This window comes from Salmo salar, chromosome 04 (genome assembly GCF_965601325.2).
Source record: "Salmo salar chromosome 04, fSalSal1, whole genome shotgun sequence".
In the NCBI taxonomy this organism is placed as follows: Eukaryota; Metazoa; Chordata; class Actinopteri; order Salmoniformes; family Salmonidae; genus Salmo; species Salmo salar.
Window position 1 is genome coordinate 49,597,540 of NC_138294.1, and position 26,567 is coordinate 49,624,106.

The 26,567-nt window shown below is 47.1% G+C and overlaps 2 protein-coding genes across 6 annotated transcripts in view; both read right to left on the bottom strand.

Annotated features, from left to right (window-relative positions):
• Positions 1–236: 236 nt before the first annotated feature.
• LOC106603200 (transmembrane protein 88-like) lies at positions 237–3,178 on the bottom strand. Its single transcript, XM_014196533.3, has 3 exons — positions 2,646–3,178; positions 1,160–1,545; positions 237–1,008 (listed from the first exon to the last, which is right to left on the bottom strand). Exons 2-3 carry the CDS (start codon positions 1,532–1,534, stop codon positions 730–732), a joined length of 654 nt encoding a protein of 217 aa, XP_014052008.1. The 5' UTR covers positions 1,535–1,545; positions 2,646–3,178; the 3' UTR covers positions 237–729.
• A 2,857-nt stretch (positions 3,179–6,035) lies between these two features.
• The window catches only part of LOC106603203 (uncharacterized), a 21,234-nt gene continuing 702 nt past the window's right edge, over positions 6,036–26,567 (bottom strand). Inside the window, exons 2-21 of one of the 5 annotated variants that reach the window (XM_082974500.1) lie at positions 20,833–20,988; positions 17,468–17,565; positions 17,201–17,324; positions 17,056–17,106; positions 16,708–16,930; positions 16,312–16,572; positions 15,876–16,031; positions 12,680–15,780; positions 12,434–12,560; positions 12,112–12,217; positions 11,396–11,601; positions 10,955–11,301; positions 10,785–10,853; positions 10,545–10,693; positions 10,344–10,458; positions 10,001–10,188; positions 9,162–9,303; positions 8,691–8,817; positions 7,854–8,030; positions 6,036–7,745 (exon numbers count right to left, since the gene is read on the bottom strand). In XM_082974500.1, the coding sequence (XP_082830626.1) occupies positions 7,722–7,745; positions 7,854–8,030; positions 8,691–8,817; positions 9,162–9,303; positions 10,001–10,188; positions 10,344–10,458; positions 10,545–10,693; positions 10,785–10,853; positions 10,955–11,301; positions 11,396–11,601; positions 12,112–12,217; positions 12,434–12,560; positions 12,680–15,780; positions 15,876–16,031; positions 16,312–16,572; positions 16,708–16,930; positions 17,056–17,106; positions 17,201–17,319 (5,688 nt within the window). In that variant the 5' untranslated portion in view covers positions 17,320–17,324; positions 17,468–17,565; positions 20,833–20,988 and the 3' untranslated portion in view covers positions 6,036–7,721. Of the gene's footprint in view, positions 7,746–7,853; positions 8,031–8,690; positions 8,818–9,161; positions 9,304–10,000; positions 10,189–10,343; positions 10,459–10,544; positions 10,694–10,784; positions 10,854–10,954; positions 11,302–11,395; positions 11,602–12,111; positions 12,218–12,433; positions 12,561–12,679; positions 15,781–15,875; positions 16,032–16,311; positions 16,573–16,707; positions 16,931–17,055; positions 17,107–17,200; positions 17,325–17,467; positions 17,566–20,832; positions 21,237–26,567 lie in introns of those variants that run through there. The other 4 variants (XM_082974501.1, XM_014196534.3, XM_082974502.1 and 1 more) reach the window with 4 other exon arrangements.

Sequence of the window (26,567 nt, forward strand, 5' to 3'; positions counted from 1 at the left end):
AAGCAATGCCATAAAGAGCTTTTTGATTGATTCTGTACACCATTTATATGATGTACTTGTGACTAAAACTCCATTAAAACTTGGATTAAAGAGTCAATATTTGACAGCTGCCAAATAGCATCAGAGAGATGGTAGCCTTGGTAACCCACAGGCTTGTGAGGTGATGTCATGGTAGAGGACATCTTGTGATCCACTAGAGGGAGATGTTGCCATTTCATGCCAGACAGTCCACAATAGAACCTGATTCCCTTTTCTTTATTTCTTTAACACAAAGCAACTTTTTCGATATGATGGAAATATTTTATTCTAAACAAGCACAACGTAATAAAAGTACAGCATTATTGAATATTAAGAAAACGAACGTAATAACGTGACATTGAATTACAGCGTAGTTACAGGGATATTTGATTGTACTTCATGTTGCATAGCTGTGTTTTTACAGCTTCACCTTTGCTCTCTACTTATAAAAGAACCAGTCTATTGTAAGATCCACCTCCACACCACCCCCTGACCTACAGACATATGAAAGTTGTCCATAATCTCCACACCTCATGTTCTGTTTTCTTTCTCCATTCCTTCACATTCCTCCCCTCCCTGCTCAAAGTACACGTTGCCCCTATCCACAGATCTAGGATCAGATTACTTGACCCCCAATCCTAACCTTAACCATAAGGAAGAAGAAAATGTTATCTGACCCTGTATCGGTGGTTGGGTCAACATCTACTCTACTCACACCCACACACTGCCTTTGCCCTCCCCCTCTGAGGCCCCATGCTGGCCGCAGCAGTCCCCTCCACGGTGGCGCGAGGCAGGCAAGTTCTTGTACACGGCCCTGCTATAGGGGATGAAACAGAGGCCCAGTTGGAGGTGGCGGGCCAGGCGGCAGTAGGCAGCCAGAGCCAGGACCAGGAGGGGGGTGACCAGGATGAAGCCCACCACCAGCAGGGCCACACAGCCACCGTCATCCAGCAGGTCTGAACAGTACAGGGACGTGCCATTGGGCTGCACCTGGGGACGACATACACACATATTAAAACCACTCATGTGTCACACTGCAATGTTCAGGTGGTGACTCATGCTCTTACGTGTCTCTGACTCTTTCCTCTCTGTCTCTATCTCTCTGAGACACACAGACTTCCTTCCTGGATGGCAGTCTTACCGTGGAGTGGCACAGGAAGCCAAACACGACCATGACCAGCGCTGGCGTCAAGATGGTGCCGAACACGATGCTGGCCAGTGTGCCGTTGACCAGTGCGATGATCAGGTTCTGAGCCGTCACCAGTACTGAGCACGCCCAGCAGTCCAGAGAGCCTCTCAGCTCCAGAGGGGCATCCATACCCCCTGACGCGCTGCCTGCCACTGAGTACGGGGGTGGCACCACCACTCCTGACCCCCCCGTGGGTGACCTTGGCACAGAGGTCACAGAGCCTGTGTGCTGGAGGTGGGATGGTAGTGATAACAGAGGTTCCCCATTATTAACGTGATTCGGCTGGGCGATGCCCTTCTCCAGGGTCCCATTTCTCGACAGACTCATCCTCCCTGGGCCTTCAGAAAACAAAATGATTAGGGTTGTTTAATTCATTAATGAATTTATGTGCGTATCATACAGTCCAATGGTATAATCATTATTACTAGTGGCAGTGCAGTTGGTTATGGGTTAAGTGGTATTGGGAGGGCCTGTTACTGCTCTTCTGTTAGGGTGCCTTAGTAGTTGCAGTTACATAGACTGGGAGCATGATAAAGAATCCCCTTTACAGAAAGGAATCTGTTTGGCATGCCCATGTTTTTACATAACAGAGTGAAAAAAGCCTCTGAATGTCGCTCCATTAAAGTGAGAGTAGCAAAGTTTCCTAAAGTACAGTGGTGAGAGCTGCGGAAAGAAAACACAGATAACTACGCAACTTGGGGAAGTAGGAAATAGACTTCCCTTGGGCCCACCCCCAGTCTCCTGGATGACTACAGTCTCAGAACAATGAACCAGGAACGAGCACCCCCCCTCCCAAACACCCCTTCTGAGAAACCTTCTACCACTAATTCTAACAGTCAACAACCTTTAGTTAAGTTGGATTTTAAATGAAAACGGATCATTATAATGGACATTTTTTCATATATTTCACCCAACTTTCCAGTTGTCTTTAGAAGTGGGGTGGTACCTCTGCCATGTGTAATGGTCACAAATCTAATACTAGACTGTTGGTATTGAGATGAAGGTAGCATGTATGACCAGCATGTATGACCAGCATGTATGACCACCATGTATGACCAGCATGTATGACCACCATGTATGACCACCATGTATGACCAGCATGTATGACCAGCATGTATGACCAGCATGTATGACCTCTGAGAACATAATGGTAAAAAAGGGTAATGGATTTAAATAGTTAATTTTCCATTCAGTCTCCATATGAAGCGAGCAATGAACGGGTGGATTAAAACCTTTCAAATAAAGTTATTCAACTGTCCTGTAATACAATGCCAAATGCTAAGTGTCTCATCACACCCAAACATGCGCTAGCAGCATAAACACTATACGCTGCAAGAGAGTTGACCATGATCTTTGTTAGGATGTTTAGTTTTAGTTTCCACGTCCCTCCTTCATCCCTGGACACCCATAACAACCACAATGAGATGTGTTTACTCACTGTGTGATTGGTGGAGTAGTTCTGAGGATCTGTTTCTCTCTCCTCTCACAGTAGCGGTGAGACGATGAGAATGCACCCTGTTCTTTAACCTGTCCTCCCACTCTGAGAACGCCCGTGGAGAGAAGAAGAGGTCGGTCTCCACTACATATACATCCAGATCCCGAGGTCAGACTGATGGTATTGATCAGGTGGAGGTTAATAGCCTTATGATGAGGGTTTAGACCTTTCTCTGCTGTATCCTGGTCTTTCAGAAGGTAAACTCCAGGTTTTCAGCAGATGCTTTGTGTCCTCACAGCCCTCAGTCAGTGTGACTATCGTTCTCTTTTGATTTGTGCTGAATTCGATGTTCTGCACAGTTAAGGCAAATTTTGCTTTCCTGCTTGGCTCTGGCTCTTCATTTCCTGCCGTGCCGTTTCCTCACTTTTACTCCAGTTTGGTTAGTCACTGAGTCTCCCCTCTGTCTCCTGCCTGTCTCCTCTCTGCTGGGTGTGTGTCTGTGGGCTACTGTGGTGCTGGTGGGTACAGAGGCAGCTGGGGTGTGTTAGGGGTTGGTGATGGTATTTGGGAAGGGCGGGGGCACACAGGAGGGATTACACTGATAACCCCTGCACCCAGTGGGGAGCGAGGGGGTGGGGAGGGATGGGAAGGCAGTCACTCCAGAGAGGGAGAGAGTGTTTATTTGGAGAGATTAGGAGTCGGGTGAGGGCCGAACTCCAGCAGTTACTACAACCACTAACCACTACCTTCTGCTGAAGTCTCTACAACTACTAACCACTACCTTCTGCTGAAGTCTCTACAACCACTAACCACTACTTTCTGCTGAAGTCACTACAACTACTAACCACTACCTTCTGCTGAAGTCTCTACAACCACTAACCACTACCTTCTGCTGAAGTCACTACAACTACTAACCACTACCTTCTGCTGAAGTCTCTACAACCACTAACCACTACTTTCTGCTGAAGTCTCTACAACTACTAACCACTACCTTCTGCTGAAGTCTCTACAACCACTAACCACTACCTTCTGCTGAAGTCTCTACAACCACTAACCACTACTTTCTGCTGAAGTCTCTACAACCACTAACCACTACTTTCTGCTGAAGTCTCTACAACTACTAACCACTACCTTCTGCTGAAGTCTCTACAACAACTAACCACTACCTTCTGCTGAAGTCACTACAACCACTAACCACTACTTTCTGCTGAAGTCACTACAACCACTAACCACTACATTCTGCTGAAGTCTCTACAACTACTAACCACTACCTTCTGCTGAAGTCTCTACAACCACTAACCACTACCTTCTGCTGAAGTCACTACAACCACTAACCACTACTTTCTGCTGAAGTCTCTACAACCACTAACCACTACCTTCTGCTGAAGTCACTACAACCACTAACCACTACCTTCTGCTGAAGTCTCTACAACCACTAACCACTACCTTCTGCTGAAGTCTCTACAACTACTAACCACTACCTTCTGCTGAAGTCTCTACAACCACTAACCACTACCTTCTGCTGAAGTCTCTACAACCACTAACCACTACCTTCTGCTGAAGTCTCTACAACTACTAACCACTACCTTCTGCTGAAGTCACTACAACCACTAACCACTACTTTCTGCTGAAGTCTCTACAACCACTAACCACTACCTTCTGCTGAAGTCTCTACAACCACTAACCACTACCTTCTGCTGAAGTCTCTACAACCACTAACCACTACCTTCTGCTGAAGTCTCTACAACCACTAACCACTACCTTCTGCTGAAGTCTCTACAACCACTATCCACTACTTTCTGCTGAAGTCACTACAACCACTAACCACTACCTTCTGCTGAAGTCACTACAACCACTAACCACTAGCTTCTGCTGAAGTCACTACAACCACTAACCACTACTTTCTGCTGAAGTCACTACAACCACTAACCACTACCTTCTGCTGAAGTCTCTACAACCACTAACCACTACTTTCTGCTGAAGTCACTACAACCACTAACCACTACATTCTGCTGGAGTCTCTACAACCACTAACCACTACTTTCTGCTGAAGTCACTACAACCACTAACTTCTGCATTCTAATATTTAAAATGTGTGGATAATAAAATCCTAAGCACAAGAGAACAAACAGTAGAGTGGAACTTTCTGAAATAAGTACATTTAAGCATTTAAAAAGGAATGTGTAATTTGGTAAGATGGTGATAAGATGGAATAAGCTGTTCATGTTTTATAACGGGTCTCCATTGCAAGATAATCCAATCCAGTACGTCTGTTTTCCATTTGCTATACATGTTCAGAACATGGATAGTTTCTTACATAAGATCCGTACATTCCTATCTGCTACTGAGTGAGATATAGATGACGGGGGAGGGAACTGATTGCACAAAGATAAGACACAGCTTCTAATAGCACTATAGTATACAGACCCCGAGACAGAACACAGAACTGAACAAATGAACTATGTAGAAGGTAGGTAGGGACAGTGGCTGCCTGGGCCATACAGGACATAGTTGTTTTAATGTTGTGTTGAAGGTCAAGAAGGAAAGGGGACTGGCACTTGCCCTCTTGATGAAAAACAGAACACCAGGTTCAGAAAACGAATAGGAAATGTGGATGGGGTAGAATGGAGTGATGTGGCAGGAGAAGGAGAGGATCACCAGATTGATAAGAGACCAGTGGGAGTTTAGTTCAAAGAGTGAAAATTAGTATTGGATGTTTTTCCAGTTTTTTTTTTCATCTCAGTCTGGGCAAGTTTGTTTATTTCTTCAGTGGGCAGATAGGAGTTCCCTCCGGAATGAGAGGGAGCGATTGAATAAAGGAGGGGGCTGAGGAGAAGAAAGGTGATAATACAGCCTTTTGTGTATGTTGAGAGGTGTAGGGTTGCTAGAGGAAGAGGAAGACCAGTCTTCCTGTCTTAGGAACCAGGATATCCTGCTCTATCCGTAGGTCTAGGATGAGTTGTCCCTGCATCCTCTTTAAACTAAAGGTTTTCTATTCCCATGTCCCCAGCAACGATACATCAGAAACAATACGCTAGTAGCATTCTATCTCTTCCTTAATAACTGGGAGTAGAACCCTTCAAGTCACTCTTATGTCACCACTAATCCAAACACTGACATGTGTGTAATGAAGGAGATACTGGTTGACGTACTGTATTAAAGCAGGCAAAGTGCAGGACGTGGGTAATGATATGACAGAAGAAATGATGGTTAAATGCTGCTAAGCATTAACATCAGCAGGGAAGGAAGAGTGGGTAGATCCCAGGGATGAAATACATCTCCCTCCATAGAAATGTTGCAGCTCAGACATAAATCAGACCTTACTCTGTGAAATTATCAAGGCTTCTAATCAATACCGGGAAACCAATTCAATTACAGACATTACTCAAAGAATTTCTTAAAACATTTGATTTTATTTGATTAATATTACTCACAATAATGTCACAGAAACATCACAGAGTGTTTGAGACAGGTCTGGATCAGGCCTCCTTCAATAGGAGTTCATTTTTTCTTCTTTTAAAACAGTGCAGCTTACATAAACAGTCAGAGGAGAGCAAGATTACAACCTTGAAATGATACTCATGAGGACAGAACACTGAAGGAACCCAAACCCACACCTCGCTACACATCCCTAAAAGTCTCGTTTAAAAGTGGCTAAAACTACAAATACTGCTCATGTCCATCAGAAAATCACAAATGCGTCACAATTTTATGAATTTCATATAATGCAAAAAAGTTGAAAAAGGTATTGTTTTTATCAGTTAGATACAGTACAAAGACATCATTCTATTCATTTACCAGTAAGCGTAATGACGCGGTTCTAAGCACCAACCTCTCGGTTTCAGTTATATTCATTTACTTATATTCATAGATCATTTATACACAGTTAGTGAGGGGTTGGCGAGGCAAGAGGGGGTTGAGCACCATGAAAATCCAACCTCCCCCTGTTTGCCCTTCCCTGTCCACACACAATAGGAAACTTTAAAAATAGCTGGTGTCCCCAGAGAAGCACCATCAATATGCAATAAATACATTTAAGAAAAAAAACATATACATGTATAAATAAAGTAACAATTTACAATTCTTCATTTTCTCTGTAATCCAGAAAAGAAGGAGATAGCAACCAAAAAAAAGAGGTATAAAAACAGGGAGAACGATACCATTTATCAAAAGAAAAAGGAAGGGGATCTTCTTTAGGGTATATTGTAGCAATCACATCTCTCTCTACCAAACATTATTTTGGATTATTATGCAAAAACAAAAATCACAATAAAACAGACTCGATTTCCAACAAAGAGTGAAACCAGATTAGTCCTCTAGTAAACCCGTATTTCTTAAATGAATATTCCTAACGCTTTCGAAAATGTTATCTGCATGTTTGCATTTTTTTCCTTCCTTTCATCTAAATACAGTTCGCAAGGCCAATGAGGTGTACTTCTAGGCTGGTTAAACTTTTGAAATACCTAGGTCAGAATAAATGAAACGGAAATAGCACCCCAAAGAGTATACAGACAGGAATTGTAAATGTCAGAGTTCACCTGAATAGAAAACAAAACCAAAACAATGCCATTTCATTGAGACTATTGGCTACTTTGCTAGTGAAGCGATTCCCCTGCTGTTAGCGTCGCAACACAGTAAATTCATGGACATAGAATAACTAGATTGGTGTAAAAAAGTTCCATTGGATTTGCATAAAAGTACCTGAATTAATGCACCATATACCGGCTACTTGACGCTTTTGAATCACAGCAGTGTCCGTTTTAAATAAGACCTGATTTTCAGTGCTAACTATGTTCACATTTTCTGTAGTTGTCTGAAATGTTTTTAATGAGTAGTAGTACCAGTCTAGTCATTCTATCTCAAGACTCAAGTCCAATCAGCAGCTGGTAGGAGGGGAAGACAGTGAGCTGGAATTCAATTGGCTGACGGACGATATCTTACTGTGATGTAAACAATACTGAGTAAACATGGTTGGCTGTTCACCAAGTGTTTGCAGTAGTAGTATTCCTTGAAGACAACGTCTGTGCTGCCACTGTGTAGGAGTTTTGGTTATGGCTGTTGGACAACAAGAAGGAGGCCTCACTTGGAGCAGGGTGATGGAGTCTGGAGAGAGAAAGAGGAAGAGAATGAATGAATGAAAGACAGAAAGGGGGGTAAATAGGGTGGACATAACCTCACAGCACAGAGAAACTGTGTGTGTGTGTCTCTCACCACACAGAGGCTGTCGTAGGTTCTCATCAGCTCCTCCATGCGGTACTGCTCCAGCACCACAACTCCTGCCAGCGAGGGGCTCTTGGACACAGTCCGGGCACAGTCCTCACAGTGCACCATATAGGTCTTCCTATTGCCAGACTCACTGGTCACAAACAGCAGGTCAAACACCTCCACCTGCACACAGACACAGCACAATCACTCACTGCAGAAAACAACCAAAGCCATACACCAACACTCTGTTGGTAAGATACTTGGGTCGTGGTAGTTCATAGCATGTCTGATTCAGGCATACACCAACACTCTGTTGGTAAGATACTTGGGTCGTGGTAGTTCATAGCATGTCTGATTCAGGCATACACCAACACTCTGTTGGTAAGATACTTGGGTCGTGGTAGTTCATAGCATGTCTGATTCAGGCATACACCAACACTCTGTTGGTAAGATACTTGGGTCGTGGTAGTTCATAGCATGTCTGATTCAGGCATACACCAACACTCTGTTGGTAAGATACTTGGGTCGTGGTAGTTCATAGCATGTCTGATTCAGGCATACATCCACACTCTGTTGGTAAGATACTTGGGTCGTGGTAGTTCATAGCATGTCTGATTCTTGCATACATTTTTACATTTTACATTTTAGTCATTTAGCAGACGCTCTTATCCGGAGCGACTTACAGTAGTGAATGCATACATTTCATACATCTTTTTTTCTGTGCTGGCCCCCCGTGGGAATCGAACCCACAACCCTGGTGTTGCAAACACCATGCTCTACCAACTGAGCTACAGGGAAGGCCCGATTCAGGCATACATCCACAGGCTGTTGGGAGGGACTTACGTCACACTCGTTGCAGTAGTAGGCTGGTTCGTCCTTCACACGGCTCTGATAAGAGATCTTCTTCCCTGCAGCAACCAGCTGGTCTCTCAGAATCTGGATGTGCTTAATGGACTGTAGGAGACAATGTCTGAGAAAGAGAGAGAGAGAGAGAGAGAGAGAGAGAGAGAGAGAGAGAGAGAGATAGAGAGAGAGAGAGAGGGATAGATAGAGAGAGAGAGATAGAGGGATATATATAGAGAGAGATAGAGGGATAGATAGAGAGAGAGAGATAGAGGGATAGATAGATAGAGAGATAGAGGGATAGAGGGATAGATAGAGAGACAGAGGGATAGATAGAGAGAGAGGGAGAGAGAGAAAATAAGAGAAAGGTAAGGTGTAGCAAGAAGTAAACATGCATACTAGATAGGTGACGAGGCGCGCACACAGTCTTGTATAACTAACACACGCACACGCACACGCACACACACACACTTGACCATCTTGTAGGTTTCTTGGTCTGTGATCTTAATAGTGCGGGCCACATTCCAGGAGACATGGATCATGGGAACGATGGACTTGACCTTCTTCACCTCGTTCCACTCAAAGCGCTCCAGAGCCAGCTGATACTGGTATGCTGAAAGGGCAAAGATGACACACAAGGCTCAAATTAGCAGTGTTAAGGCCAAATAATGGCAGTGTTCAGACTCTATAGAGTACATTTGGAGAGGGATTTTAATAGTATACTGAACTAAAATATAAATCGCAACATGTAAAGTGTTGGTCCACATTTTCATGTCTCTACCATAAGCCTCCTCCAACATTGTTTTTGAGAATTTGGCAGTACATCCAACCGGTCTCACAACCGCAGACCATGTGTAACCATACCAGCCCGGCTTCTTCACCTGTGGGATCGTTTGAGAACAGCCACCCCCGGACAGCTGATGAAACTGAGGAGTATTCCTGTCTGTAATAAAGCCCCTTTGTGAGGAAAAACTCATTCTGATTGGCTGGGCATGGCTCCCAAGTGGGTTGGCCTATGCCCTCCCAGGCCCACCCATGACTGCGCCCCTGCCCAGTCATGTGAAATCCACACAGTAGATGAGGGCCTAATGAATTTACTTCAATTGACCGATTTCCTTATACGAACTGTAACTCAGTAAAATCGTTGAAATTGATGCATTTATATTTTTGTTCAGTATGATTTGACTGAGGTAGAGAATAGTGCACAGCCAACTACAAGCTACGCTCGTCTCTGCTGTTTTGCGCTGTGTATGACCCAGCACCCCTTTCCTATCTATGGTTTCCCCTGCTGGACACTGTTAGTAACTCACAGTTGAGAGGTCCAACATTCCAGGCGATGTTGTTGCACCAGCCCACAGCCTGCACCCAGTGGATGGACCCTGCGTTGATCCACACCAGGTCCCCTGGTCTCTGGATGAAGCGGTACACCGGGATGTTGGAGCGGTACAGATCCTCCAGAACAGGCCACCAGGACCCCGTCAGGTAGTCTACTCCATGCCTGAAGGAGGGAGCAGAGATGGCATCTAAGTGGCTAGTTTCTGGTTCAAATCCCCTGTGGGTCACCGCTATGTCTTTTTTAAACGAGCAGAACAGCTCAAACGCTGAACTAAATGCAAGACCCTCACAACAACAAAAAAACGCCTCATGACTCACTTCTCACAGAAGTTGTTGACGTGCTCCCAGTAGTGCTCATGGACTGCAAACCACTCACAATCCCCCGGCCCGATGTTGATGTTCACAGAACAGAAGTTATTATTCTCCTGGTGGCCTGAAAACAGACATACACAGAGATATTTAAGCCCGTGTTCAGATGCGTGCAATACGCACCTAAAAACACCACCACGTAACACTGACCAGGCGTGCGGCTGCCGGGGACCTTCATGTAGAGCTGGACGGTGTTCATGCCCAGGATGGTGTGTCCCACGTGGCTCAGCATGTTTCCATTGAACTCCACACGCATGAAGGCTGGTAGCTTCAGCAGCTCCTGCAGCTGGGGCTTCCACCTGGTAACACACGTACATTAGCACTCTACTTCCTCTCCAACGGTGACCTTAGGGCTTTGAAACAATCTGCCACGGGTAAAGCTAATCTCACCTCTTAGGATCAGAGAGGTCGATGTTGGTGCCGAATTTGATGATCTTTCCAGTCGATTTTGCCTCTGGCCTATAGGAAAGGGGAAGTGTATTTCAATAAAACATCGGAATATTGTTTGATTAAATGTATCGCATTTGGTTTATTAAGGAGTTTATTTAGGATGTTCTGACCTGAGTGTGTTAGCAATAGGGGTAGGGCCGACTTTGCTAGCAACCACAGTAGGGTTGGCTTTGCTAGCAACCACAGTAGGGTTGGCTTTGCTAGCAACCACAGTAGGGTTGGCTTTGCTGGCAACCACAGTAGGGTTGGCTTTGCTAGCAACCACAGTAGGGTTGGCTTTGCTGGCAACCACAGTAGGGTTGGCTTTGCTAGCAACCACAGTAGGGTTGGCTTTGCTAGCAACCACAGTAGGGTTGGCTTTGCTGGCGCCAGACGCAGCGGTGGTTGATGGGTCAGAGGACGGAGCCTGCTTCTCTTCTTGTTCTTCCTTATCCTCATCCTCACTGTCCTTCTCTTCCTGTAGACACATAGAAGTACACATGAACTTAGCTGGGCAAAGAGAGGAAGTGGGGGGAAATGTATGGAACCGTGTGTATGTGCTCATCCCCAACCTGGAGGCTCTCCTGGAAGCTGGAGGCCTGGTACTGGGCGTACTTGGCGATGGTGGTGTGTGAGCGGCTGCTCTCGCAAGGCCAGGTCTGGCCTGAACCAGTGGCGTCCCAGTTCTCATCAGCAGGCTGCTGCACCTGGGTCCTCACTTCCACAGCATGCTCCGCATTGGCCTCCACCAGAGACTTAGTGGAGAACAAACCCAGGTCTGACATAGAGGGAGAGAGAGGGGGAAGGAGAGAAAGAAGGAGTGAGAGAACAGAGAGGTATAGTGAGTCAATTTGAAATGATGTTGCTGTTTTAAAGGGCAACTCCACCACTTTTCAACCTCATTTTCATTATCTCCAGCACAATGCCAGTGCCTACATATGTGAAAACGGCAGATTTGAATGTTTTGAAAGTTCTACCCGATGACATCATCAAAAGTGAAAACATTTCAAAACGGTGAGCTTCAAACAATATCAGATTCCCAGTGACAAGGGGAGCAAGAAAATGCCCTCCCTCTGGCAATTTGTTTCAAAACTTTTATTCCTACCCTTTGATGTCACAAAGAAGCATTATTTAGGACCTTGTCTTTCTAACCACAGACCATTGAAACACACCCGTTTTCCCATATAGACACTGGTATTGTACCTGAGAGAATGAATATGAGGTTGAAAAGTGACGGAGTTGCCCTTTAAGTTATAGCCCTGAGATAAATGGAAATACGTAAACTCACTGAGTCTGAGGGATCCAGCCAGGCCTCTGATGACAGTGACCGGGTTCTTGGGATCAGTACAGAACTGGAGGAGGACTGGGGAGAAGGCATCTCTTTTACTCTCCAACTGGACACAGATACACAAGACGATACAGAAATACATCAACAACGTGTTGCACAAACACTGAACTGATATGTGAGAATGAAGAAGAAAATAGGAAGAGAGAAGATCATCTTGAGATGTATTTTTTGGTTGGTGTTGCTTTATCCCCCCTCCCCCCTCCTAAGGCAGCTTGAAGCACAGGGTCAACTGCAGTGCAGCGCCCCTGGAGTGTGGACTCACATAGATGCTTGGTGTGGGGGGATTAAGCTTCTCTCGTGGGATGGGTGGGTCGGTGATGAGAACAGGCTTGACAGAGAAAGCCCGGAGCAGATAGGACTCCCGAAACTTCCCCTTCACCTTCGCCCCCCTGAAACAGACAGAGAAAGAGACAGATGAAGAGCTAGAATTCAATAACATTTCCTTTAATCCACTTTTCTTTGCGTCTTGACGCATGGTAAATGTACATCACATGTACCGTGTACTCACTTGCAGGCCCTGATGACCTCGCTGGCTGTGTGTCTGATGCTGACCTCTCCTAGGGGGATCCTGCGCTCCTCGACCTCGGAGGCGATGAACGTCTCTCGGTCTCCACTCTCCACCTTGATCAGACGGATCTTCAGCTCCTTGGGAGGGCCCATGGACAGGGCCTTCAGCTTCAGGAAGTCAGCAACAGCCAGGGGACAGGGGGTCCGCCTCACTGGGGCAGCAGGCGGGGCCGGGGTGGGGGTAGCAGTAGAGGGGGTGTTGACGGTGCTAGTTGCGGTTGCCACTGTGTCTGTGTTTCTGCCTGGTGTGGACGTCATGGTTTCAGGCTCACTGCACCTCTCCTCCTTCCTCACTGTCGATTGTGCCCCCTGCTCAGTGTTTCCTGTGTGCGCCTTGTCTTTCTGTCCCTGGATGTCTTTGCTCTGGAGGCTGAGGTTCCCCTGAATCGGACGGCTCTTCTTAGTGTCTTTGAGCTGTTTGACCGGGCTACTGGGGGGTGGTGTAGACGAGGACAACGTAATGGAGGAGGCTGATTTTCTGTCTCTCTTTTCTTCCATCTTCTTCTTTTCACTGCCTCCACTCCTCTGATGACTGTTATCTTGTTTCCTTCTCTTCCTCTTCCCATCCTCTTCCCTGTTTCCATCTGCACCGCTTTGTACCCTCTTCCTGCCTGTCTGCCTGCGTACCTCCCTCTTGCCCCGCTCCTCCTTGGTGGTGGCAGGGAGCCGGTGTGTGGTGGTCAATCTCAGCTCAGCGCTCAGAGACCCGGCTGTCTCCCCGCTGTCTACACCCTTAGTCCTCTCCTTCTTTCTCTCATTCTGAATCTCCTCCAATCTCGCATGCTTCTGTTTCGTGCGCTCCCCCACGGAGAGTTGTGGTTGGTTGAGGTCTAAGGGAGGACGGGGTTTGGAAGGCGGATCTGAGGTAGTGTGAGTGGGTGATTGGGTAGTGAGTCTTGGGGGCGTGGTGGAGTCGAATGTTGGGGAGGGACACTGCTGGTCCTGACAGTTGGTTTCCGGATCCATGGCGAGGGAGGAGGAGTACTTCACTCCTCCCATGGAGCTGGGAGGAGGACGCCCAAACGGACCGCCCCGATATGTGTACCTCTGGCCCCCCAAGAACGAGGCCAAAGACTTGAAGACATCAGCCACTCCTGTCTGGTGGAGGTGTGGCCGACGGGGAGGCAGAGAGCTGGATGACGTGTCCCCACTACTGTCCTCCTCTTCCTCATCCTCCTCTTCCACTCCATTGGGAGTATCAGGCAGGCCATAGAGCTTGGCCAGGTCGCTATGGCGAAGCTCATCAGCACCCCTCCCCTCACTGACCCCCTCTGCCTTCTCATTGAGCCCCTCTAAGTTCCCATGGGGGGGTGAGATGGACGGGCTGTGGGTGGGGCTGGGCTGCAGGACAGGTCTCCTCATCACTCCTCCCTGCTCTTCCTCCTCTTCTTCCTCACTCAGGGCTGATGCTGGGGAGCCTTGCCAGCTGAGCACAGGGGGGCTGGCGGGGGGGTTGTCTCCCAGCTCCTCCACACTGCCCACCCCCGCAGCAGGCTGGAGATCTGGGGCCCGCAGGACCCCCCCTTCTGGACACACACCCATTGTCTCTGTCTGGTTCTGCTGGCTTGGGATGAACCCCCCTGACCCAGCCACAGTGGGAGCTGCTGGGGTTTTGGATGAGAGCGTGGAGGGGGTAGAATCAGCCTTCCCTCCTGTGCTGCATTTAGAAGGTTTTGGAGGGCTTGTGGGCTGAGGACTGGTCTTACTGGCCTTGCTGGTGCTGCTGATGTTGTTGTTAATGGTGGTGGTGGGTGGGGGACAGGCTGGCAGTGGTGAGCCCTTGACAGGGGGTTTGGGTTGAGCTGAGTTTGACTTGTACAGGGTCCCTCCCCTCCCTGACTTTTTGTGTTTGGATGGATGTGGTGAATGTTGGCTAGGATGGGCGGCAAGCGGGCCAGCAGGTGGGACTGTCTCTGAGGTATTTGGAGAGCTGTGGTCATGGGACGTTCCACCTCTTCCTTGGCCCTTCTCCCTGTGTCTGTGTTTGCCAGCGGTGGATGGTGTCTGGGAGGGTTGGCCTGGCTTCCCTGGAACCCTAGATCCAGACTGAGTCTTAGGGGAGGAAGGCCGTACAGATGGAGGGAGGGATGATTCACGTGGGGACTTTGAGCATTCCATCTCTGCTTTCTCCAGCTGCTTAGCCCTAAGACTCTCCTCCCTTTTCTCCGTCTTTCTCCCTTCCTCTTTCCTATTTTTTCTCTCCCCCTTGTCCCTCAACTTATTCTTTACCCCATCCCCCCTTTTCTCTTCTTTCTCCTTTCTCCTTTTCCTCTCCATCTTCCTCGTTGGTTCCCTCTTTCCCACCTCGCCTCTCTCCGCTCTACTTTCTTTATCCTTATGCGTCCGTTTGTGTCGATGAGGCTGCAGCCCTGGCTTGTTGACAGTAGGTCTGTTGTTGTTGACAGTAGGTCTGTTGATGTTGACAGTAGGTCTGTCCTGGGGAGAGCTGGGTGGGGTCTGGGGCTCTGAGCCTAGCCCTGTGCGGGAGGCAGAGAGAGGGGGAGGAGTGGGACTGGGTGAGGGGGTCCTTGGTCCCCGTTTATGGGGTGTGCCAGCGCCAGTGTCAGGACTCCTCTGATTGGGTGGAGGGTCTTTCTTCCCACTGGCCTTACCAGGAGTGGTGGAGCTGGAGAGGCCAGAGGGGCTGGAGGAGCCTCCAACTCTGTGGCTGCTGTTGCGGTGGGGAGGCTCTGTATCAGAGGGCGGGGAGGGGGTCTGATCCCTTTGCTGTCTGTGGGAGCGTGGAGCTGGGGGGCTGTGCTGAGGTACTGAGGGGGGTGATGGGGGGCGCTGGTGGTGCTGGCTGTAAGGCACGCCGGTGTGTTCTGCTGGTGAGGAGGGGGGCTGGGACTGGCCATCCACCTCCACACAGGATCCATGGTGGGGGGGTCTACTGCCGCCACAGGGCTGGGATGGAGGAGGCTGGCGGGGATAGGAGGAAGGAGGGGGGCCTTGACTATCGAAGGGGACCTGGTGAACTGGACTATGGGTAGAATGATGTCTACTATAGTTGAAACGCCCTAATCTTGACTTGATGGATTCCTGAAATAACAAGAGAGAAAGGATTGTTCATCAATGAGTAAGTAGTCTTTAAGAGCACTGTTCTCTTGAAGTACATTGACTATTAACCGACTTACTTGTAACTCGGTAGACGAGGTTCTTCTGTCAGCATGGGTGCGAGAACCAGGTCTGTCATATGATTGGTTCCAGAAACCTTGTTTTGGAGGGAGGTAGTGGGGTGGTGAGTGTGGCTGGTCTGGTCCAGATAAATGCTTTGAGCCACGGTGAGAGGGCTGGTGAGAGAGAACAGTACTAAACAGTAAGTGTCTTGGTGAGGTGTATTGATCCCTACCAGAAGGTGGTGCTATTGTATAAATATCACAGCTACACGAGTGACTTCAGACGACTGTTCCAGGATCAGATATCACCATAATGGTTAAGTCTAGCAGTAGAGAAATCTGATCCTAGATCAGGTTAGTAGACATTTTCCTCAAGCACTGATAGCAGGACTAACTGTGGTGGGGGACCGTCCACTCCTGGCAAACAAGATCATTAGCTCAGGTGATGACTGACCTGCTCGGGGCCGGAGCTCCTGCTCCTCTTGGCAGGGCAGTCTTCCTTGGGGGGCAGAGAGTGCTGTGAGTGTGGGGAGCGGTGTGGAGGTTGGCCACGGTGATGCTTGTGGGGGGGCGGGCGCTTCCATGGTCCTGGTCCCTGGTCTATCATCCTGCCTGGGAAGGCCCTGGAGCGGTCTGAGGTGGCCCACCTCTCTGCTGGGGAGCCCAGGTCTCCGGGGGGATCTCTGGGCCGTTGGTGCTGGTGGGGACCCCCATACTGAGAGAGACAATTATCATCATTAAAGTCATGCAATCAATAAAATATGACATAAACCTAACTACTGTATGTAATAAATAATGAGTTATGTAGAGTATAGAATAGTGTCGATAGGCTGCCCTCTTCCCCTCTCACCCTGGGAGGCTGGTTGTTGTAAAAGTCCCAGATGGTGTAGGGTTCCCCCGGTCCTGTTTGATAGCCCCCCTGGTTGCTGCCATGGTTTTGAAATGACCGTGGGGAGTCCTGGTGCCAGCCCTGGGTCTCATAAGCCTGGTCTTTCTGGGCCCAGGGTCGTGTTGCTGGTCTCTGGTCCCTCTGAGGGCCCCTTCCCTGGACATGGAAGGATGGCCTGGCCCCTCTACGTTCCAGAGAGAAAGTGGAGATCACTAAGGGATCACTACAGTAAGGTAACCGTGGACTAACATTTCAAAGATGTGCTCTGCACTAAATGTAAGATGTGAACAATTGAGATGTTTCACTCACCTGTCATAAATCTTGTTAACGTGCTGGGATTGGTTGATTCCTCCGTTGTACCTAAAGTAGATTAAGGAGGATTACCATTGGCTCAGCACAGACTCCATCACAGGAAGAGTGTGTCAGTAGACTGTGGTGTAAGAAGAGGGCTCACCTGTTTGGAGGGCCCCAGGGGCGACTGTTGACGGGGGCCCATGTTCCTCTGTGAGGTCCTCCAGCAGGGTAGGACTCCCTGGTGTTACGTCCATGATACTGCTCTGCTGGGTGATACATTCAGCCTGAGACCGGATAAAACACACTTTTTACTGGACTAGGATAGAACATGAGCAAACATACATACATGAACACACACTCTAGTCTACATGAAGGCAAATGGTTGCCATGGACACAAACAGTACTGCACAGAGGTAGAAATACTCACCACACTTGGTCTGTGTCTGTGAAGCCCTCTACTATAGAACTGAGAGGGTTACACGACAACACCAATCTGTCTTTCCTTCAATAACTCTCAACCACAACCTAGAGAGAGAGATTAGTGTTCAGTTGCTAAACCACCAAAATATCAACCACTAACCACATCATGCTTGGCGTTCACAGTCTCTGCAGACTCGCTACACTGTACATGTTAATGCACCTGCAACACTGCACTACAACTCCTTACACTAGCAGACAACTGCCACTGCCCACACACCTACAGTAGATAACCTTTAGGTACTGGACTAAGATCCTATAATGACAACAAATACAATTCACTGCAACTACACACACACACACACACACACACACACACACACACACACACACACACACACACACACACACACACACAACACTCTCCTCTCCCCTTTTCTGTTTCGCTTTCTCTCTCTCCGTGTCTGCCTCTTAATCTGCTGGAACACTCATGTTTGTTTGTGGTTTATCACCAGTCAGCCAGAGCTGCACCCTGCATCCAGCCCCTCTCTGATCACCAGCTCTCTGCAGCAACTGCAGCCTGTGGCCAGCCACTGATAAAGGCCTGTCTGCTCTAGTCTTCAACCACTCAGGTCTGGACATAAAGGCAACACAGACAGCAGAGACGGAGAGAGAACAGAGTGGCAGAGCTGATCAGCTGTTTCTACTGTTGATCAGGGAAATGGATGTGTGTGACAGCAACACAGATGGAGAGAGAGCGTGTGTTTGTGTGTATGAATGTACTTTAAGTAGACAGTGAAAGAGGAACCTTCCCATCAGGCTGTTTATATTAATGTTAGAATACTACTGTGTACTACAGCACAATGCAAACACACATACGGACAAGAATACAGACAAGGACAGCTGTACATTGCAGGTCATTACAGGCACTAAATAATCTCTCTCAGGCCCTAAATTCTCTCTGTCTAATAGGCAAACCAACTCCAGTTCATTCAGCTGTGTGGTAGTAGTGGTGGCAGTGACAGGTGAAAACTAGACCAGCTCTGTGTGGCCATGTCTGACCTACCTATGAATGAGTCTAACCTTTCTCTCTTTTAATCCTCATCTCTCTCTCTCTCTCTCTCTGCTAAATATGTTGCTATAGAGATACTATGATGCTAAAGTAAAACCTCAGTTTCAGTTACCTACTTGTCCTATACACTGAATAAATAACCTTTTAGCCCATCCATAGGATCCTGGGTGCCAGTAGAGTACGGGTAGGAGAGAGGGCTGGGGTTGATTAAGACGTGTGAGTAATGAGAAAGAGATCACCAAAGAATAAAAGAGGTTCTTCACACACTGGGTCTGTGTGTGTGCGTTTGTGTGTGCGTTTGTGTGTGCGCGCGACTGTGCGTGTGTGTTTGGGATCAAGTCAAATTGAGGTAAACACAGCATTTTATTTTCAGTCAAATCCAAATATTCCGACCCATGGGACTGGCCTGTGACCCAGTGAATCAGAATACAAGCACACATTGTGCTCGGTGTGTAGAGCAGCCAGAACCCCCCCCCCCCCCCCCCCCCACCCCCACCCCTCCTTCACTTGTCTGGCCACTCAGCCGCACCCCTCGCCCCTCCTCTGTGCACTTCATTCCGAAGAACGGACAATCGCTCTTTCAAACAGGGGTCCTGGATGGATGGGGGTGGGTATGGGGAAAGTGATCCTCTGTGTATGTGAGGACAGACAGGTCTCTCATCCAATGAGAATACAAAAAAAGACGTCAAAGAATTTAGGCAAAACAAGAACCCAGAAAATTCATGCTAGGAGATGTAGCTGTTGAATATATCGCCAGAGAGATGCTACATAGTGTTTGTGAAGGTTGAAACCATGCATTCATTTCTCAATTCTATAGGGTTCTTCCAAGTTGCACATCCAATCTAGCACTTGTAGATCTATGCTCCATGGCCTGCCTGCACCGCCATCATGTATGTCAGATCTAGTGAGTACATATACACATCTGCCTCCAGGCACCTTTAATGAATTAGGACAAGAGGGAGGGCAGGTGATAGAGGGGCCTTAAGCGAGGGTAACATGATATCAGCCCTGTGTGTGTGTGTGTGTGCGCGTGTGTATGTGTGTGTGTGTGTGTGTCTGTGTGAGATCGCAGATGGATTATAGTATGTCATCACACAGGAAATCGCACTCATTCAGGGGGTTCTGGGTGAGAGTGTGTAGGGGAGAACTATTTTGACATCCTCCCTACATATACATGCACACGTGTACTCACACACCCGCACAGTCCACATGCAGAGCATAGACTTTTGCTTGCTCATCCACTAGAACTGCCAAAATACAGCAAAAACTGTATGCACACTAACCCTCTCTCACACAGATACCGGTATGCAGCACTGTGCATACTCTCTGACAGAAACATTAAGCATGCATGCACGCACGTGCACGCAAACACACGCGCAATTACAATAATGGAGAATTTATTGCTCCTATGAAACCATGCTAGATAGACAGATCATATCTCATCTTACATCCTCTCTGTCCAGACCACATCACACACAGTGCAGTGTACAGAGTAGTAAAGATCTGTATGCCTCTAGTGGTGTCTGCCTGGTGCCTGAGATCACCATAGCAATCGATAATGATTCCATTTCCTGCACAAAAGCCTGCACTCTCCCCCCCCCTCCCTCACTACATTTCTACCCCAAGCTGTGTCTCACACACCAACTCTTAACACACACATGTAGACATTTCTTGTGTGTGTATGATTACACTGAACAGTGAATAAGATAGCATATTTGTTTACTTAAAGCAATGCAAAACAGAGGCAATCCTACAGCAGATTTCCGAAGCACAGAGGGGGAATAGGAGAGAGAGAGAGAGAGAGAGAGAGAGAGAGAGAGAGAGCGAGAGAATGGACATTTCATAAGACAAATGGAGACTGTATAGCTGTGTAGCTGAGTTAGTAGAGGGTGGAGGAAGAGGGTGGCTCCACATTTCATCTTTACTAGCTCAGTCAGTCAGTCAGTCAGTCAGTCAGTCAGTCAGTCAGTCGCTTCTGAGCAGACATGTCCTTCAGTTTTCGGAACTGCAGCCCTCTATCGGTCTCTATCACCAAGGAGACCGGTGTCTTTGTCACCAGACGCTCTTTGTCACCAGAGAAATCACTGTCCTCAACACTCACTAAATCTCCCTGGTAACCGGTGTCTCTGTCACCAGGGAAACACATAACCCTCACTTACGCATATCCCTCTCCAGGGAAACCTGTTTTTTACTGTGACCCCCTGCCCGTGTGTGTGTGTGTGTGTGTGTGTGTGTGTGTGTGTGTGTGTGTGTGTGTGTGTATGTGTGAGTGAGAGAGAGGTGAAGGATCATTCTAGTCTTACCTTGCTGCTGAGTGCTGTGAGAGAGAGAGAGGGAGGAGGGGACACCGTCTGTGCGCTCTCGGTGTGAAGACGCCACTCACTCAGGGACAGAGGCAGCAGCCCACTTCAGCTTCAGCCTGAAGTCCTGTTAAACAGAACAGGCGTCCACTCCCTCTGCTAGCCAGCACACACACATCCACAAACACAGGAGAGAGGGAGGAGAAACCACTGTCAGGTAGGACACAGATGTGAGGACATGAAAGTGGGTTATTGTCTAAAAAGAAAGTAGGTATCTCTATTCCATTCTGCCATCTTGTCATTCCTCTCTTGTCCTCCCCTCTCCCCCCTCTCTTTCCTCTGTCACACACACTGTTCTCTCTGGTGTTTCTCCCCTCAGTAGACAGACAAAGAAAGGGAACGAATGGCTCAGTAGAGAAAGCAGAGAGGGAGAGGGAGAGCGTGAGGATGGCCCAGCCCCCTTTGACCAGCCAGTCGGATTTAATTTATTTTTGCCTTCCTCTCTCTAGCCCCTCCCCTATCGCCTCGCCACCTCTCCTACTCCAGACCCAATTCAACAAGACTGATTCCACTCCAGCTTCCTCCTTCTCTCACTCGCTCTCCCACTTACTATCTCTCTCCACGTGTCTGCTACTCACTCTTTGTCTCTCTCTTTCCCTCACCTACTCACACACTGTGTCCTGTATCCTTGGCAACCAATGATATAATTTACCCCAGAGCCAAGAGCAAGACTCTCCCTTACCGAGACACATTTTCTTCACTGTGTGTGTGTGTGTGTGTGTGTGTGTGTGTGTGTGTGTGTGTGTGTGTGTGTGTGTGTGTGTGTGTGTGTGTGTGTGTGTGTGCGTGTGCATGTGCGTGTGCGCAAGAGAGGGCTGCACCTGACTATCTGCATTCCCCTGCTATGTGTGTGTTTGTGTTTGTTTGTACGTTTGTGTGTTTGTTTATGCATACATCAGCTTGTTGGGAAATTAAAGCATAAGGAAGATTTTTATCCCTTTTGGCGACTGACTTGTTTTTCAATTAGATCAATTACCACAGCATGTGGATTTGAGTATTTGATTGTGCATGTCTCGCAGACTGTGTGTGTGTGTGTGTGTATATGTGTGTGTGTGTGTGTGTGTGTGTGTGTGTGTGTGTGTGTGTGTGTGTGTGTGTGTGAGTGGCCCTTGAGATATACAAGTGTCAATGCCATTGTTATTATGGAATTCTCATTACTGTTACTCAATACCCATTCATGAATTCTGATGCTGTTCTGTGAAAGGGAAACAAGTCTAAAACCTGTTCTGTGGGTTGTGTGAAAGGGAAACAAGTCTAAAACCTGTTCTGTGGGTTGTGTGAAAGGGAAACAAGTCTAAAACCTGTTCTGAGGGTTGTGTGAAGTAAAACAACACTAAAATCTGTTATTAATAATGCATCTCTTTTTAACATCTGCTTTGGAAGAAAAACATCTAAGAGAATAAGTCACCTCTAAACTGTGATATGGGGCTTAAGTTGTTCATAAAGAGTTGAAGATCCCCGCTGCTGCACATCTTAAAAACAAGAAGCCCTGCTTCTCCACTGACTTATTAGTTACGTTCATTTTAGTTTGGTGCGATATATCGGTTATACCGTAATCTAAATGACATCCAGCCCAGGGCTCCAGCTATGCATTTGGTTTGCTAATCTGCTAGCTAAGTGTCTAGACGTCAAGATCAAGCTTCTTGGTTACAACAGAGACATTCAATCCCCGGGAGGAAGATCGCTGTTGCCTAAATTGTTTTGTGCGTCAACAACAAAAAATTGCGCCCCTTGTGTGCACTTCCGTTAATACCGTGTACCCCGGTATGGTACAGAAACGGTATGAACATCTGGATACCACTCAACCCTAGTTCCTGTACTGAATAACCATGATAGAGTAAACTCCTCCTCGTCCTCTATCTTATCCCATCTCTCCTCCATCCAGTCAGGTGTCAGCCCCAGGGGTGAGAGTGCCCCTTCCTCTCCCCCAGAACGACCGTACACTCCACAGGAAGTAACTAACCTCTCCAGATTAGCAGACATGCTTTCCTCAGTGATCAACCAGCCTGCTTGAAAAGGTGCAGAATAATACCATGCACAATAGTCTTCTGACAATGGGAGTCATATGCTTTACAATTCTCCAATTTGAGTTGCCTCAATAGAAGCATACATCATCCTGCAATCCTTCTGCGGTCTCTAGAGTGTTGAAGTTAGAAAGAAATGTTGACGTTAGAGCAGAATGTCTTTGCGCTGTCAAACCCTGCCTTTCAACCGGGGCTCCCGAGTGGCGCAGCGGTCTAAGGCACTGCATCTCAGTGCTTGAGGCGTCACTACAGACACCCTGGTTCGAAATCCAGGGCTGTATCACAACCGGCTGTGATTGGGAGTCCCATAGGGCGGCGCACAATTGGCCCAGCATCGTCCGGGTTTGGCCGGTCTAGGCCGTCATCGTAAATAAGAATTTGTTCTTAAAACCTGTTGGGGCTAGGGGGCAGTATTTGCACGGCCGGATAAAAAACGTACCCGATTTAAACTGGTTACTACTCTTGCCCAGAAATGAGAATATGCATATAATTAGTAGATTTGGATAGAAAACATTCTAAAGTTTCTAAAACTGTTTGAATGGTGTCTGTGAGTATAACAGAACTCATATGGCAGGCCAAAACCTGAGAAGATTCCATACAGGAAGTGCCCTGTCTGACAATTTGTTCTCCTTCTGTGGCATCTCTATCAAAAATACAGCATCTCTGCTGTAACGTGACATTTTCTAAGGCTTCCATTGGCTCTCAGAAGGCGCCAGAAAGTGGAATGACGTCTCTCCAGTCTCTGTGCGAAAAACAGCAGGAGATTTTGTGAGTGGTCAGGCTGAGAACAGTGACACTGGAGATGCGCGTTCATGTGAATTCTCAAAAAAAAATTCCAGCCTTTGAATGAATACAACGTCGCCCGGTTGGAATATTATCGCTATTTTATGAGAAAAATAGCATAAAAATTGATTTTAAACAGCGTTTGACATGCTTCGAAGTACGGTAATGGAATATTTTGAATTTTGACCTGAACGCACAAACAAAACGGAGGTATTTGAATATAACTATGGATTATTTGGAACCAAAACAACATTTGTTGTTGAAGTAGAAGACCTGGGAGTGCATTCTGACGAAGAACAGCAAAGGTAATCCATTTTTTCTTATAGTAAATCTGAGTTTGGTGAGGGCCAAACTTGGTGGGTGTCAAATTAGCTAGCCGTGATGGCCGGGCTATGTACTCAGAATATTGCAAAATGTGCTTTCGCCGAAAAGCTATTTTAAAATCTGACACCGCAATTGCATAAAGGAGTTCTGTATTCTTAAAATAATTGTTATGTATTTTGTGAACGTTAATCGTGAGTAATTTAGTAAATTCACCGGAAGTTTGCGGTGGGTATGCTAGTTCTGAACATCACATGCTAATGTAAAAAGCTGGTTTTTGATATAAATATGAACTTGATTGAACAAAACATGCATGTATTGTATAACATAATGTCCTAGGAGTGTCATCTGATGAAGATCATCAAAGGTTAGTGCTGCATTTAGCTGTGGTTTTGGTTTTTGTGACATATATGCTTGCTTTGAAAATGGCTGTGTGATTATTTTTGGCAGGGTACTCTCTTGACATAATCTAATGTTTTGCTTTCGCTGTAAAGCCTTTTTGAAATCGGACAATGTGGTTAGATTAACGAGAGTCTTGTCTTTAAAATGGGGTAAAATAGTCATATGTTTGAGAAATTGAAGTTATAGCATTTTTTAGGTATTTGTATTTCGCGCCACGCGATTCCACTGGCTGTTGACTAGCCCAGGGAGGTTAACTGACTCGCCTAGTTAAATAAAGGTTCAATGTAAATGTAAAAAAACTTCTCTGCAACTGACACAAGAACAGTAGTGTCCCTCGATCAAAGAGGCAGAGACAACAGATTCCAATAGAGCAATAATGCTCACCATGTTGCTCTACACTGACACACATTGAACAGTGTGTTTGTATCTGCCTGCTGGTGGAATAGTAACCCAGTGCAGATGTGCAGCCTTCTGTGTGGGTGAACATGGCGGAGCCTCTACAATCAGGGCAGTCACACAGACAGACAGAGGTCACTAAGCTGCTTAGTGGAGGAGGAGGCAGGAAGCATACTGATCCTATCTTATATGGGGAGGATGGGCTGTACCACCATACCACACCAGACCTGGCTCTGTTACCCAACTCCCATTCCCAGTTCAACATGTGGAGCATTTAGACACATAAGACAAAAATAGAGAAAGAGAACTGAGCGAAGAGGGAGACGTCCCTTCTCAGTGACACCTACAAAACACAACTACACAAATCAACCTGGAATACAGACTGACAGGGCAGCAAACAGACAAACGGACACTGACACATATAGCCTCACATCCACAGGTTAACAGGCAGAGACACTGATGTGTATGTAGCCTACTGTAAGTACTCAATGTCTGTAAGACAATGTAAAATGCTGACCTGAGTTGACACCAAGCAGAACGTATGAGATTCATATATATAGCTTTTCTAAAAATAACTTTTTATAACCTCACAGCCCTGCTCTCCCTCCCCTCCTCTCTCACATCTACCTTCTCTTTCTCTCCAAAATGGAGGCTTCTCCCTCTGTATGCTCCAGAAAGCACAGACCTCAGACAAGTACTGGAATGTACCACTGCAGGCTTGGAACAGGGGGGCTCGAGGGGGCATCTTTTCTTGCAAACGATACCGACAGACCAGGTGGCATTTCAAAGACGACAGTAATGAAGGAGTGTGTGTGTGTGTGTGTGTGTGTGTGTGTGTGTGTGTGTGTGTGTGTGTTTGTGTGTGTGTGTGTGTGTGTGTGTGGTTGTGTGTTAGTGAGTGAGTGTGAGTGTGTGTCTGCGCGTGTATGCATTAATGTGTGTCAGAGAGAGCCTCTCTGTGCTAGTACGTGCGGAGGACTGGTTGTCATGGAGATCATCACTAGGCAAGTGCATCAGCAGGGCAGGAACTTTATGATCTGTGACCCCGCAGGGCGGTGGAGGGGCAGGGACCTCATTGGAAAGCTGTCACACTGACCCCTCACCCCTGACCTCTAACCCTGGCCTACTGCTGAGTCTCTCGTAACAAATAAATATTTACCACTAAATTCCTCCAATGAAACACACGGACTAATCCGACCACCTGGAACCTATTTGGGAGGAAAACAGGCAGCTGCTGTGTGTGCTGAACATTAACCTCATAATAGAATCAGCATGGTCAAGTGGTTGGGTGTACTGGTTGGTGACCAGTGGTGGACCACAGAAGAAATACAGCCTGACGCCCAGAGTGTGTGTGTGTGTTAGGGTGTTAGTGTGTGTTCGTATCCACATGGGTGTGTTATTGTAACTTAGCAAGGGCAAACAAGGCTGTTTTTTACTCCTTCTATTTGCAGCTGCCAGAGTGAGTCACTGTACTGTATAAATACAGCACTAAATGTGGGTCAACAATGCTCGGGCCATTTTTAGCACAAGGAGGACAAGTTAGCCCACTACCAGGCTCCCTGTTTGGGCCCTGAACACTAAGAAAACCCCTGGCAAGGTTCAATCTAAAAGGCCTGCATTTTCATAAAAATTCAGAACAATACACTGGGTTTATCCAATACATAAAAATAAAAAAATCTGAATACAATAACATCTTTCAGCAATAAACCTACAAGCAGCACTCCCTATCGGAAAACTTTCTATTGACACAAT

What these genes read in the sequence shown, in the direction of transcription:
- LOC106603200 (XM_014196533.3), bottom strand. Translation starts at nt 1,534, where the DNA reads ATGAGTCTGTCGAGAAATGGGACCCTGGAGAAGGGCATCGCCCAGCCG. An exon ending in GCTTCCTGTGCCACTCCACG is followed by an intron (nt 1,009 to 1,159) that starts GTAAGACTGCCA and finishes TGTCGTCCCCAG; the next exon opens with GTGCAGCCCAATGGCACGTC.